Here is a 15,393-nt window from a genome sequence, read left to right as displayed (position 1 = left end):
TGCCGAACCGCCGCGCCCTCACCTCACGGTGGGCAGGTACCAGCAGCCAGGGAGGCCCGTGACTGGCTCCTTCCCAGGCCTGGCTCAGGGCGCAGGGCCACTCCCTACCCACGGGAGGCATGAAAGCCGGGCCGAGGCCGGGCCGGGCATTTGGGGCTCCGGAGGAGAAGAGTACGGGTATCTGAGCGCTACTGCCGGTTCCGCCATGTGGACTCTTGCCGTGTGCTGTGCGGGACTCCTGCTGCTCCAGGCCGCCGCCGCCGCCCAGGAGGCCTCGTCCGACATGTAGGTCTGCCCTCCCCACCGCTTCCAGTACTGTAGCGGCCTGTGCCCGTGTAGGGGAGCTCCGTCAGTGCATCTCTACCCTGACCACCAGCAGCACTGTGCTCACCACTGCACACAGCTCTGTCAATGCATCTCTACTCTGACCACCAGCAGCACTGTGCTCACCACTACACACAGCTCCATCAGTGCACCTCTGCCCTGACCTGTGCTCACCACTGCACACAGCTCTGTTGATGCCCCTCAGCCCTGTGCTTACCACTGCACACAGCTCCGTTGGGGCACCTGAACCCTGACCAGCAGCACCAAGTGCTCACCACTGCACACAGCTCCGTCAGTGCACCTCAACCCTGGCCACCAGCATCATGTGCTCACCACTGCACACAGCTCTGTCAGTGCACCTCAACCCTGACCAGTGCTCGCCACTGCACACTGCTCCGTCAGTGCACCTCAGCCCTGACCTGCGCTCGCCACTACACACAGCTCTGTCAGTGCACCTCAGCCCTGACCTGCGCTCCCCACTGCACACAGCTCCGTCAGTGCACCTCAGCCATGACCTGTGCTCACCACTGCACACAGCTCTGCTGATGCACCTCTACCCTGACCACCAGCATCAAGTGCTCACCACTGCACACAGCTCCGTCAGTGCATCTCAACCCAGACCACCAGCATCAAGCGCTCACCACTGCACACAGCTCCTTCAGTGCACCTCAACCCTGACCACCAGCATCATGTGCTCGCCACTGCACACAGCTCCGTCAGTGCACCTCAACCCTGACCAGTGCTCACCACTGCACACCGCTCCGTCAGTGCACCTGTACCCTGACCTGTGCTCACCACTGCACACGGCTTTGCTGATGCACCTGTACCCTGACCAGTGCTCACAACTGCACATGGCTCTGCTGATGCACCTCTACCCTGACCACCAGCATCATGTGCTCACCACTGCACACAGCTGCGGCAGTGCACCTCAGCCCTGACCTGTGCTCACCACTGCACACAGCTCCGTCAGGGCACCTGAACCCTGACCAGCAGCACCAAGTGCTCACCACTGTACACAGCTCCGTCAGTGCACCTCAACGCTGACCACCAGCACCAAGTGCTCACCACTGCACACAGCTGCGTCAGTTCACCTCACCCCTGATCTGTGCTCACCACTGCACACAGCTGTGTCAGTGCACCTCACCCCTGACCTGTGCTCACCACTGCATACAGCTGCGTCAGTGCACCTCACCCTTGACCTGTGCTCACCACTGCACACAGCTGCGTCAGTGCACCTCACCCCTGACCTGTGCTCACCACTGCACACAGCTGCGTCAGTGCACCTCACCCCTGTCCTGTGCTCACCACTGCACACAGCTGCATCAGTGCACCTCAGCCCTGACCTGTGCTCACCACTGCACACAGCTCTGCTGATGCACCTCAACTCTGACCACCAGCATCAAGTGCTCACCACTGCACACAGCTCAGCTGCTGCACCTCTACCCTGACCACCAGCATCAAGCGCTCACCACTGCACACAGCTCCGTCAGAGCACCTCAGCCCTGACCAGTGCACACCACCGCACACAGCCCCGTTGATGCACCTCAGCCCTCACCGGCAGCATCAAGTGCTCACCACTGCAAACAGCTCCGTCAGTGCACCTCAGCCCTCACCGGCAGCATCATGTGCTCACCACTGCACACAGCTCCGTCAGTGCATCTCTACCCTGACTACAAGCATCAAGCGCTCACCACTGCACACAGCTCCGTCAGTGCACCTCAGCCCTGACCTGTGCTCACCACTGCACACCGCTCCGTCGGTGCACCTTAGCCCTGACCTGTGCTCACCACTGCACACCGCTCCGTCGGTGCACCTCAGCCCTGACCTGTGCTCACCACTGCACACCGCTCCGTCGGTGCACCTCAGCCCTGACCTGTGCTCACAACTGCACACCGCTCCGTCAGTGCACCTCAGCCCTGACCTGTGCTCACCACTGCACACCGCTCCGTCAGTGCACCTCAGCCCTGACTTGTGCTCACCACTGCCACAGCTCCCGTCAGTGCACCTCAGCCCTGACCTGTGCTCACCACTGCACACAGCTCCGCTGATGCACCTCTACTATGACCTGTGCTCACCACTGCACACATCTCCGTCACAGCACCTCCACCCTGACCACTGCACACAGCTCTGCTGGTGCTCCACCACCCTCACACTCATTCTTCCAGTGGTTAGGCTATAGCTCAGTCAATCCTTCTCCGTCCTGAGCAGCAGCACCCAGGGCTCACAGCTCCCGTGTCAGCAGCAGGGCGCTGGACGTCTGCTTCCATGCAGCTGGGTTGGCTAAATGATGTTGCAAGAAAATAAATTTATGTGGTGTAGTGCAGCGCTCTTTGTGACGGTATTACTACATTATGTTGTAATCGTTTTCAAGTGGTGAAACCGCATGAGCCAAGATGTCCCCTCCATACCGGTTTAAAAAACCAAAGACAGCAGTAAGTAACTGAAACCTTTCTGGGGGCCACTGTGGGGGCCTTCCACTGCTCGGGGACACAAGCTGCCACGCTTTTAGAATCTTTAGATCCACTTGAGCTCAATTCATTTTTATATAATTTTTAGATTATACGGCAGATTATGTGGCATACAATTCTGTGGAATTTTCTGCATAACTCGGTGGCCCTGGTGTGCACGTGCAGCTCAGTCAATGCACCTCAGTCCCCCTGAGCCAGCATCGTGTTCACCCCTCACTCGCCCACAGACCCCCTCCCGCTCTCGGGTGAGTGCATGCGCCTTTGGTAATGCATGGCTGCCCTAAGACAGCATCAAGTGTCCGCCCCTCACACACCCACAGACCCCCTTCCACTCCTGTGAGTGAATGCACCTCCGGTAATGCATGGCTGGTCTGAGACAGCATCATATCCACCCCACAGACTTCCTTCCACTCTCGGGTGAGTGGATGCAGCTCTGGTAATGCATCTCAGCCCTAAGACACCATCGTGTGCACCCCTCTATCACCCACAGACCCCCTTCCGCACTCGGGTGAGTGCATGCGCCTCTGGGAATGCATGGCTGCCCTGAGACTGCATCAAGTGTCCGCCCCTCACACACCCACAGACCGACTTCCACTCCAGTGAATGCATGCACCTCTAGTAATGCATGGCTGCCATGCGACAGCATCAAGGGTTCATCCCTCACTCACAGGTGCCCTTCTACTCCTGTGAGTGCATGCACCTCTGGTAATGCATGGCTGCCCTGATACAGCATCAAGGGTTCATCCCTCACTCACAGGCGCCCTTCTACTCTCAAATGATTGCATGCACCTCTGGTAATGCATGTTCACCCTTAGCCAGCATCAAGGGTTCACCCCTCACAAACCCCCTTCTACTCTCGGGTGAGTGTCTGCACCTCTGGTAATGCATGCCCACCCTTAGCCAGCATCAAGGGTTCACCCCTCGCACACCCACAAACCCTTTTTCACTCTTGGGTGAGTGCATACAGCTCTGGTGATGCATGGCTGCCCTGAGACAGCATCAAGTGTCCACCCCTCATACACACAGACCCCCCCTCCTCTCTCGGATGAGTGCATGCAGCTCTGGTAATGCATGTCCTCCCCATGCCAGCATCAAGTGTTCACCCCTCACACACTCACAGACCCCTTCCACACTCGGGTGAGTGACTGCAGCTCTGGTAATGCATGGCTTCCTGAGCCAGCATCGAGTGTCCACCCCTCACACACTCACAGACCCCGTCCACTCTCGGATGAGTGTCTGCAGCTCTGGTAATGCATGGCTTCCTGAGCCAGCATCGAGTGTCCACCCCTCACACACTCACAGACCCCTTCCACTCTCGGATGAGCGTCTGCACCTCTGGTAATGCATGGCTACCCCAAGCCAACATGGAGTGTCCACCCCTCACACACTCACAGACCCTCCTTCCACTCTTGGATGAGTGTCTGCACCTCTGGTAATGCATGGCTGCCCCAAGCCAGCATTGAGTGTCCACCCCTCACACACTCAGACCCCCTTCCACTCTCAGATGAGTGTCTGCACCTCTGGTAATGCATGGCTTCCCCGAGCCAGCATAGAGTGTTTACCCCTCACACACCCACAGACCCCTCTTCCACTCTCGGGTGAGTGTCTGCAGCTCTGGTAATGCATGGCTTCCCCGAGCCAGCATCAAGTGTTCATCCCTCACACACTCACAGACCTCTTCCACTCTCGGTGAGTGCATGCATGCACCTCTGGTAATGCATGGCTGTCCCAAGCCAGCATTGAGTGTCCACCCCTCACACACTCAGACCCCCTTCCACTCTCGGATGAGTGTCTGCACCTCTGGTAATGCATGGCTTCCCCGAGCCAGCATAGAGTGTTTACCCCTCACACACCCACAGACCCCTCTTCCACTCTCGGGTGAGTGTCTGCAGCTCTGGTAATGCATGGCTTCCCCGAGCCAGCATAGAGTGTTTACCCCTCACACACCCACAGACCCCTCTTCCACTCTCGGCTGAGTGTCTGCAGCTCTGGTAATGCACTCCGTCTTAGGGCTGGTAAGGAGTCAGGTGCAGCTGTGTTTCTGTGTGGAATCCTGCTCCGCTGGATCACAAGAGGGCCAGTGGGCCTGTAATCCGGATGTCCCAGGTGTGGCAACACTGGACCAGATTTTACCAGCCGGAAAAACTGGCCGATAAAGCGGCTTGTGGCTGTAACAGCAGCCAGGCTTCTGTGCGCTTCGCTGCCTCCTCTTATGCTGGAAACGCACTCCCTTGCTAGGAGACCTCCCCCGCCCCACTCACCCTCCAACCCCACACTCTTCTGAACCCCTCTCCATCCATCCACCCTTGCCCAGTACTATAGCCAGTAGCAGCTGGCATGTTGCGTGGGGGGGGGGGGGGGGTTAGTAGTAATAATAATAATCCTTCCGTTCCGCCGACCCGGGTCCCATATCTTTACTGCACCTCCCTCCCTCCCTCCCCTCCCCAAAGCCAATCACAACGCTCCAGTGGAGCGTGAGTGGTCTGGACGCCGCCCTGCCAGGGGCTGTAAGGGATGGCATGTACTTCATGTAGGCTGTTATGCAGCCTGCATGGAGAAGTGCTGAGTGCGCATGACTGCTTTGGGTGGCTCCGAGAGGGCCGACCAAACAGTCTTTGCGCACTCAGGAGAGGGGAAGCGACTCCTCCCCTGCCAGGGCAGCTCCACCCACCCGCCTGCAATGCGCAAAGAAACATATAATGTAATACCCAAAAGTTATTACCGTTTTATGGTTTGGCTTTCTCGCACTGTGAGAAAGCAGTAGGGCAGCGCTCCTCCGCCCTAGTCGGAAGAGCCGCCCCTGCCTATAGCCACACTACCACCTCTTTCCTCAAGGACCTTAGAACCTTTCTCTTGCAGAGACACTGTTACCAATAATTCTGACTTAGATTTTCCTAACTGGAACTAGTTCGCCCTTCTGCTTAAACTGTGAAATATGTATTTTGAAACCCTAATTGCTTCAACTTTAGTCTGCAATGTGTAATTTTTAGTGAATCTATATTTTGTAAATATGTAAACATCACTCTGCGCAACCCTAGTAGTTCTGTTTTGACACCTCTACCGTGTTACCTGTAATGTCTGGTCTAATGTACTTCGCTCTATTGTAAAGCGCTCTGACACCTCTGGGTAACGTTGATTTAGTGTGCGGGGTTGCACCTTGTCCGTATTTCGCAACCAAGACCCAAGTCACAGCGGCATCACCTGTACCTGGCACCCTCTTCTCTCCCTCCCCCCCCCCCCCCACAGCCCCAGTGAGGACTCTAGTGTGGACCCCTTCACCGATCTGTCAATGCACCACAACCCTGAGCTGCTCCATCAGCAGCGATGAGCCATTAACAAACCCCACGCATGTATGGGGGACTTGCGATGCTCTTTGTAGGGGGGCGGGAGGGATCTTTACAATAGATGGTAAGTGGCCTCACGTCACGTGCCTGCCTGTGTGTGTGTGTATATGTGTGCGTATGTATATATATACATATATTGTACAAACCAGTGGCGTAAGGCAAAATAATGGGGCCGCCCTGCAGAATGTGACGAGGGACCCTTGAGCATGCCGAGGGACCCTTGAGCATGCCGAGGGACCCTTGAGCATGCCGAGGGACCCTTGAGTATGCCTTATCTTGCAGATATTGCTTGTCATTCGGCCAAATGGGGCCCCCTTGAAGCCCTGCTCCACAGGGGCCTGTCTCACGTCCTTGACACACACCTAACCGATCCCAAAGGCACTGTTCTAGCTTTTTAGCACAGATTCCTTTTACTACTTGTGGTTTCCCTCATGTAATCATGGGCTCAAATCCTAGCACACAAAGTGCTGTTGTGTGAAGTGCTACAAGTGCACGGAGGTGTATGACATCACATGCTCCTCGACAGCTCGTTTGGCATCAAGCCGCTGAGCATACATCTGCGCTGGCGTCCCTTCATCAACCCCACGGAGTCCAACAATGCTTGTGCAGTGCAAGGCAGAGTCTGAGGTTCATCCTTCACCTCTCACGGCTCCTTGGGCCTCTGTACACCAGCATCCGTGGGGTGCCGGGTGCTGGGGCGGCACTTAACAACACTAGTGAGAAGTGAGCAGCGCACATCCATGTGCCTGTTGTCACTGCAGTCCGGAAAAAAGACGGATCGCCTGTGCCAGGGCACAAAACAGAACCCGATAGAGTCCCGTTTCGAGGTCCACTTTAAAAAACTGCCGGTGCTCAGCGCTGGTTAGACCCGGTTGCATGAAACATAAGCACATAATTTCTCAGCAAAATGCCTGTAATACTCGCACAACACCCACATTAAAAGAAATCTGTATTTAGAACAATCTGTTTGAATTGTTCAAGGCCATCCGGGCAAGACTGCAGAACCGAGCTGGCTCTATTTGGGCCCCCTGAAAGGTTGGGCCCCTGGCCCAGAACCCACTTAGCCCATGCCTTAAAACGTCTCTGTATTTATGCATCCGGAGTCCATATTTTCTAAACTTCTATTTAAGGAAGAGCTTATATTTTGTCCGTTTTCTTTGCAAACCAACCCCCTGCCGCTCATACATAACCGCTTGTAGGTGGTGTTACGGCCTCCGCTCTTCTCTTGAGGGGTCTTTTCATCTGCCATGAATCCTCCCCAGTGCATTAGCACTGGTTGGTGTAGTAATGATCCCTGCTTAGGGTGGCTCTCCATGCTGCTGGAATCAAGCTATCCTGGCAGAGGAGGGTTGAAACCCGAAACTGGTCCTAGGGTGCTTGTTCCCGGTCCAGGGAGGACCTGGCTTGGCAGTTCGGGCTGGACTGTTCCCATTGGGCACAGGGTCAAGACTGATTTGCATATGGCTGGGTTCAAACTGGAAAGGCAAGTGGTGCAAAAAACGATGGATTTAGGCCCAGATCTCTGTACTCGGGTGAATGTATAACATTGTTCTGCGTTCTTTTTGCTATAGTAATGATCCGTGTACTTCTGTTCCTCTGAACCACAGGCGTATGCCATCCTGTCTACCAGCTCTGGTGCCTCAGATCAAACGGTAATCAACTAACTACTCGTACCATGTCACAGAACCCTACACTTCCTCCTCTTGACTGCTGCTGGCTTCTGTGCGCATCGTCCTACTCCTCTTAGCAGCAAACTAATCCCCCAGACTCAACAGCCTACTAGCATCTCCCTCCTTCAGGTCTCTACATTATCTTTAACAAAGACCCATTATCACCGTGCCTTATTTCACCGTGTGGCCCTTGAAGCAGGTTTTTTTGATGGAGGTCCTAAGACAGGCTGTGAAAATGCCAGGGAGTCTGGGGAAGTTTAAATAATGCACAAAAAACAACCTGCTTCAAGGGCCACAAGCTGAAGTAAGACCGGGAGTGACCTAACTACAAAGAAAGTTCTTGGACCACTTGGGAAAAATAGCCGGAACCAGTTGCCTTCACGTGTCCACAAAGCTCACAGCCCTGAGGAAGACCTTCTTTGAAACACACCACAGGCCCACCGTGAAGGCCGAAACGTGTCGGCGTACTTATGAATGTGGCCAAGAGTTAACTAATAAAAATATCTCACAAGGAGTAGGGGTCTAAGGGATATGGTTTAAAGACTCGAACAGTTTGTAATCCCCAAGTGAACACATGTATACAAAAAGAAACTGTGAGTCAAAAGAGGTTGAGTGACCGTAACACAACCACTAAGTGAGTACTGATCAGGATATAATTGCTGTCTATGAAGTGCCAACTGTATCAATAGGTATGTGTATGTATATATGAAAAAGATTCCCATCACCCACAACAAGTGGCTCGCTTCATCATTTGGGAACCTGGGAACTTCACCAGAGAACCGTGTTCTACCAGATGGACGTAGATATCGGTTCAATAATGTGTCCCAAATGTATCTATTGATGTATTGATTAGATCGAAGGAACCATCAAAAAACTGATAGGGGTTGATGTGTGCAGTGCTAATGATAAAGATATGTGCTAGTTAAAATTGGTTAACCAGGCACAAAAGTGTTTTTAATGGAGTGCTACCTGGATACCAAAATAAAACAAGACAGTGCTGTAACAGTTTGAAAGGATAACTGTGTTGGAAAAGACTGGTCAACATGTTTCAGCTCTCGGATACACTGTGTCCTAGCTTTCGTCAGGACCAGAACGCTACTGCAAATATTAATGTTGTGACTAAGATACAAAGAAATTTTTTGAACATACAACCTGGACCTTGTTTTTCGGTACAGGGGAATACCTACAAAAGAAACAGCATTAATCAAAAACAGACTAACAAAGTGGTTGAATGTGGAAGATCGGTCAACAACTGCAAATTATTATAGAAATGGTTTTTGCAAAAGTACCATTGAGTGTACAGGGACAACCATATAGCAATCATCACAAATAGGAAAAATATTAATTAGGTTGTCACTCACCCGAATTAATCTGGGTATGTGCCTCACCCCGCCTGGCAACTGCTCAGGTTAGGAGGCACCGCTCTGGGGAATAATATGAGTATAGAACATAACATTATAAGGCTGCACTTGTTGAAATGTTCAAACATCATATAGCGCTGGATTTAACAACTAAGCGGTTAAAAACACGGAAGTCCGGTTGTCAAAAAACATGCCAAACAGCATTATAAGTTTGTGATTTTAAACGTTCAATAAGAGAGTTACAAGGACAAAGGCCGGTGATTTATGCTGCTGTTTAACCTTGTTGTCACTATGTCAAAAGTTGAACACACGTATAGTAAGTATAGAAAATATATATAGCGGGTGCTCAAATCGCGTTCCCGTTAAGACGGTAAGAGTATACATATCTAGTCAAATCTTACGCTGAGATAGCTGGGCTGTATTAAACGCAAATCGTGTAACAAAAAGAGAGACCAACTCTGACCCAGTCACAATCAAAGGGTCGTAAAATTAGAAGTTGGAAGTTGGAAACAAAACAATATATTAAGTTTAGTCTTACCTCTCCGTCGGTACCTCTCGCAGTGTCTGAGCGAGAAGGGGAGGTGTACACTGAAGGTAGCGAATCCTATTTGAGGATTCAGAAACGTCATGTCCGTTAGGCGCATAATCCAATACAGGAGCAAACGCCGACTGAGGACGTAATCACGTTGTGGCATGACGTACAAGTATACCTGGGAAATGTAGTCTGGTTGAAGTTTACGTGTTTACTAAACCCAACTTTATTAGGATCAAAAAGATGTGGACAGGCCCCACACAACGTAACCAGATACATGGAAAGGGCTGGCAAATTGGCAGTCACGGTTTACTTTTACTGTGGAATATAATCTACAACAAATTCCGATATAGAATATAAAATCGGATGAACAGCTAGGCAATTGCGTAATAGTACTCGAAACTCAGATCAGGAAGAAAGACATATTGGATTGTAATGTGATGAATGACTGTTTGACAGTTTATCGAAGACAACGCTAAGCTAATGTAGCCTATGTATGTATCTCAGAGCGAAGTCCACGGTATCTGGTCGTTCAGTCCCACACCATCACTATGCAATTTGTAAACCCACTTCTGCTCTTTTGTGAAAAGGAATTTATTGATGTCTGTGATGTGGGATGGAATGAGTGGTTGTTCTAAAATGAGCCATTTCAGATCTTCTGGCTTGTGGTTAAAAGCCAAGAAGTGAGTAGTTAGTCTTGTGGCTTGTTTCTTCCGCCTGATGGTGCTTTTGTGTTCACTGATACGGACCTTGATCTTCCGGGTCGTCATGCCTATGTATCTGAGTGAACACGGACACGTAATCAGGTAAATTACCTTTTCTGAATTACAGTTGGTGTGTCGCCGTAAAATCCATGGTTTTTCCAACCCTAGGTCAACTGTCTTGGTTGGCTGGGTTTGAGGACAGGCAGAGCATGAGCCACATGGGTAGTGGCCTTGTACGGGTGGTAAATCCCATAATGTGGGAGTAGTTTCTTTTTCTTTCATCCTAGGTCTGGTATGCACGAGATTATCACGCAAGCTCGTTCCTCTTTTGAATGAAAAAAGTGGTAATGGAATACTCTCCTTTGCTACATTCAAGATGCGCCAGTGTTTCCTTATTGATTTTTGGACACTATTGGATAGTGTACTAAAGGTGGTGACGCATGTCATTCTCGTTAAGGGTTCCTTAGCCACCGGTGGTTCTAACAGGGCGTCTCTGTTGTTGTTGCAAGCCCTTTTTCGCGCTTTTCTCACCAGGTGTGCTGGATATTTCCTTACTTGAAGTTGCTTAGAGAGTGACTGTGCATGGACCTGGAAACTGTCCATCGTGGAGCAGTTCCTGCGGATACGCAGGAACTGTCCCACTGGAAGATTATGTCGGAGAGATTTAGGGTGATGACTCTGGAAGCTAAGAAGGGAGTTCTTTGTCTGAGGCTTCTTATACAGTTCACTTCCCAATACCCCTGAAATAGGGTAGATCATAATGTCCAGAAACGGAAGTTTATTTTTGTCGTATGTGACTGTAAATTTGAGGAAATTGTTTTGAGCATTAAGCCATGCATGAAAATCCAGCAGAGTGGCAACTGGACCATGCCAGATCACCAAGATATCATCTATGTATCTCTTCCAGCACGCGATCTGCGCACGGAAGGGATTTTGATCAATTAACACACAATTTTGTTCAAAAATGTGAACGTAAAGATTGGCCAGACTGGGAGCAAAAATGCTCCCCATAGATGTTCCGGAGATTTGGAGGTATTTGGTCTCTTCAAATTGGAAGAAATTTTCCATCATCGCCAGTCTGGCACATTCCATATGCGCAGATCGCGTGCTGGAAGAGATACATAGATGATATCTTGGTGATCTGGCATGGTCCAGTTGCCACTCTGCTGGATTTTCATGCATGGCTTAATGCTCAAAACAATTTCCTCAAATTTACAGTCACATACGACAAAAATAAACTTCCGTTTCTGGACATTATGATCTACCCTATTTCAGGGGTATTGGGAAGTGAACTGTATAAGAAGCCTCAGACAAAGAACTCCCTTCTTAGCTTCCAGAGTCATCACCCTAAATCTCTCCGACATAATCTTCCAGTGGGACAGTTCCTGCGTATCCGCAGGAACTGCTCCACGATGGACAGTTTCCAGGTCCATGCACAGTCACTCTCTAAGCAACTTCAAGTAAGGAAATATCCAGCACACCTGGTGAGAAAAGCGCGAAAAAGGGCTTGCAACAACAACAGAGACGCCCTGTTAGAACCACCGGTGGCTAAGGAACCCTTAACGAGAATGATATGCGTCACCACCTTTAGTACACTATCCAATAGTGTCCAAAAATCAATAAGGAAACACTGGCGCATCTTGAATGTAGCAAAGGAGAGTATTCCATTACCACTTTTTTCATTCAAAAGAGGAACGAGCTTGCGTGATAATCTTGTGCATACCAGACCTAGGATGAAAGAAAAAGAAACTACTCCCACATTATGGGATTTACCACCCGTACAAGGCCACTACCCATGTGGCTCATGCTCTGCCTGTCCTCAAACCCAGCCAACCAAGACAGTTGACCTAGGGTTGGAAAAACCATGGATTTTACGGCGACACACCAACTGTAATTCAGAAAAGGTAATTTACCTGATTACGTGTCCGTGTTCACTCAGATACATAGGCATGACGACCCGGAAGATCAAGGTCCGTATCAGTGAACACAAAAGCACCATCAGGCGGAAGAAACAAGCCACAAGACTAACTACTCACTTCTTGGCTTTTAACCACAAGCCAGAAGATCTGAAATGGCTCATTTTAGAACAACCACTCATTCCATCCCACATCACAGACATCAATAAATTCCTTTTCACAAAAGAGCAGAAGTGGGTTTACAAATTGCATAGTGATGGTGTGGGACTGAACGACCAGATACCGTGGACTTCGCTCTGAGATACATACATAGGCTACATTAGCTTAGCGTTGTCTTCGATAAACTGTCAAACAGTCATTCATCACATTACAATCCAATATGTCTTTCTTCCTGATCTGAGTTTCGAGTACTATTACGCAATTGCCTAGCTGTTCATCCGATTTTATATTCTATATCGGAATTTGTTGTAGATTATATTCCACAGTAAAAGTAAACCGTGACTGCCAATTTGCCAGCCCTTTCCATGTATCTGGTTACGTTGTGTGGGGCCTGTCCACATCTTTTTGATCCTAATAAAGTTGGGTTTAGTAAACACGTAAACTTCAACCAGACTACATTTCCCAGGTATACTTGTACGTCATGCCACAACGTGATTACGTCCTCAGTCGGCGTTTGCTCCTGTATTGGATTATGCGCCTAACGGACATGACGTTTCTGAATCCTCAAATAGGATTCGCTACCTTCAGTGTACACCTCCCCTTCTCGCTCAGACACTGCGAGAGGTACCGACGGAGAGGTAAGACTAAACTTAATATATTGTTTTGTTTCCAACTTCCAACTTCTAATTTTACGACCCTTTGATTGTGACTGGGTCAGAGTTGGTCTCTCTTTTTGTTACACGATTTGCGTTTAATACAGCCCAGCTATCTCAGCGTAAGATTTGACTAGATATGTATACTCTTACCGTCTTAACGGGAACGCGATTTGAGCACCCGCTATATATATTTTCTATACTTACTATACGTGTGTTCAACTTTTGACATAGTGACAACAAGGTTAAACAGCAGCATAAATCACCGGCCTTTGTCCTTGTAACTCTCTTATTGAACGTTTAAAATCACAAACTTATAATGCTGTTTGGCATGTTTTTTGACAACCGGACTTCCGTGTTTTTAACCGCTTAGTTGTTAAATCCAGCGCTATATGATGTTTGAACATTTCAACAAGTGCAGCCTTATAATGTTATGTTCTATACTCATATTATTCCCCGGAGCGGTGCCTCCTAACCTGAGCAGTTGCCAGGCGGGGTGAGGCACATACCCAGATTAATTCGGGTGAGTGACAACCTAATTAATATTTTTCCTATTTGTGATGATTGCTATATGGTTGTCCCTGTACACTCAATGGTACTTTTGCAAAAACCATTTCTATAATAATTTGCAGTTGTTGACCGATCTTCCACATTCAACCACTTTGTTAGTCTGTTTTTGATTAATGCTGTTTCTTTTGTAGGTATTCCCCTGTACCGAAAAACAAGGTCCAGGTTGTATGTTCAAAAAATTTCTTTGTATCTTAGTCACAACATTAATATTTGCAGTAGCGTTCTGGTCCTGACGAAAGCTAGGATACAGTGTATCCGAGAGCTGAAACATGTTGACCAGTCTTTTCCAACACAGTTATCCTTTCAAACTGTTACAGCACTGTCTTGTTTTATTTTGGTATCCAGGTAGCACTCCATTAAAAACACTTTTGTGCCTGGTTAACCAATTTTAACTAGCACATATCTTTATCATTAGCACTGCACACATCAACCCCTATCAGTTTTTTGATGGTTCCTTCGATCTAATCAATACATCAATAGATACAATTGGGACACATTATTGAACCGATATCTACGTCCATCTGGTAGAACACGGTTCTCTGGTGAAGTTCCCAGGTTCCCAAATGATGAAGCGAGCCACTTGTTGTGGGTGATGGGAATCTTTTTCATATATACATACACATACCTATTGATACAGTTGGCACTTCATAGACAGCAATTATATCCTGATCAGTACTCACTTAGTGGTTGTGTTACGGTCACTCAACCTCTTTTGACTCACAGTTTCTTTTTGTATACATGTGGCCAAGAGTTCTCATTAAGTGTATAATCTGCGCATTAAGTTGTGTATTGGCAGTGGTAACATTTATGATCTCATCTGTACAGTCATCTATGCTCAGACCACCTTTCAAAATCGGGCCAAGCAGTGCCGCTTTGGACTGCAAACAAGAGGGTGTACATTGAGACTTGCCCCAGTAATCTGACAGTGGCTCAAAAAAAGCAATGAATTAAGAAATGGGACTCCTGGTCTATTCCCATATAAACATCACTTTTAATATCAGTTCTATTGGCATGATTTCTTTTAGTGTTACCATTCAAAAATCTCTTAAGTGAGAATGGGGCTAATCACTGACATTTGGAGAAACAATGTCGGTTTCTTCAAGTTAGGAAAGATTAGATCGATGGTCTTTGAGGTAATTTCTGAAGATATATTATCGGCTGCAGTGTAAGGGGGGTCTCTCCTGTGCCGTTTTATCTCCGACACCATCAATCAATCAATACAATCATGACAGGCACGGGAAAAAGTACAAAGGGCATCACCATGAAGTCCTAGCGGGGATTTCGTGAGTACAATTAATGGTCCCTTCCTAAGGGAGGAGACGATTACTTTAGAGACGCACGTGACCGAGAATGTATGGGTGACGCATTTCGAAAGTTTTTGGGACAATTGATCCGCTCCCAGACCTACCGGTGTTTACCACGGGAGGCCTCCCACCCTTTAGCCTGGAAGAAAGGAAATATGCCCTAAATCAGTGTAGCCGATTAAAAGCACCAGGAACTGATGGGGTCCCGATTGATTTCTTTTTAGATAATCAGGATTTGTGGGCCCCACTGCTCACAAATGTTTTGGATACCAAAGCATGTACAGGTGCCTTGTCTTGGAAAACTGTTTATTCCTGATTTTATAAAAAGGTGATGAAGCTAATCCAAAGGATTATAGACCAATATAGTTACTGGACAGTACAGCTAAAC

At 49.0% G+C, this 15,393-nt stretch overlaps 1 protein-coding gene across 1 annotated transcript in view; it reads left to right on the top strand.

The window, feature by feature from the left end:
• Window positions 1-272: 272 nt before the first annotated feature.
• The window catches only part of LOC146813443 (ovostatin-like), a 365,994-nt gene continuing 350,873 nt past the window's right edge, over window positions 273-15,393 (top strand). The window contains exon 1 of the mRNA XM_085620205.1: window positions 273-285. Within this exon, the coding sequence (XP_085476331.1) occupies window positions 284-285 (2 nt within the window). The 5' untranslated portion in view covers window positions 273-283. The remainder of the gene's footprint in view (window positions 286-15,393) is intronic.

The sequence above is a fragment of the Triturus cristatus genome, chromosome 7 (assembly GCF_964204655.1).
Source record: "Triturus cristatus chromosome 7, aTriCri1.1, whole genome shotgun sequence".
Lineage (NCBI taxonomy): Eukaryota > Metazoa > Chordata > Amphibia > Caudata > Salamandridae > Triturus > Triturus cristatus.
This window is presented reverse-complemented; position numbering and strand designations above follow the sequence as displayed.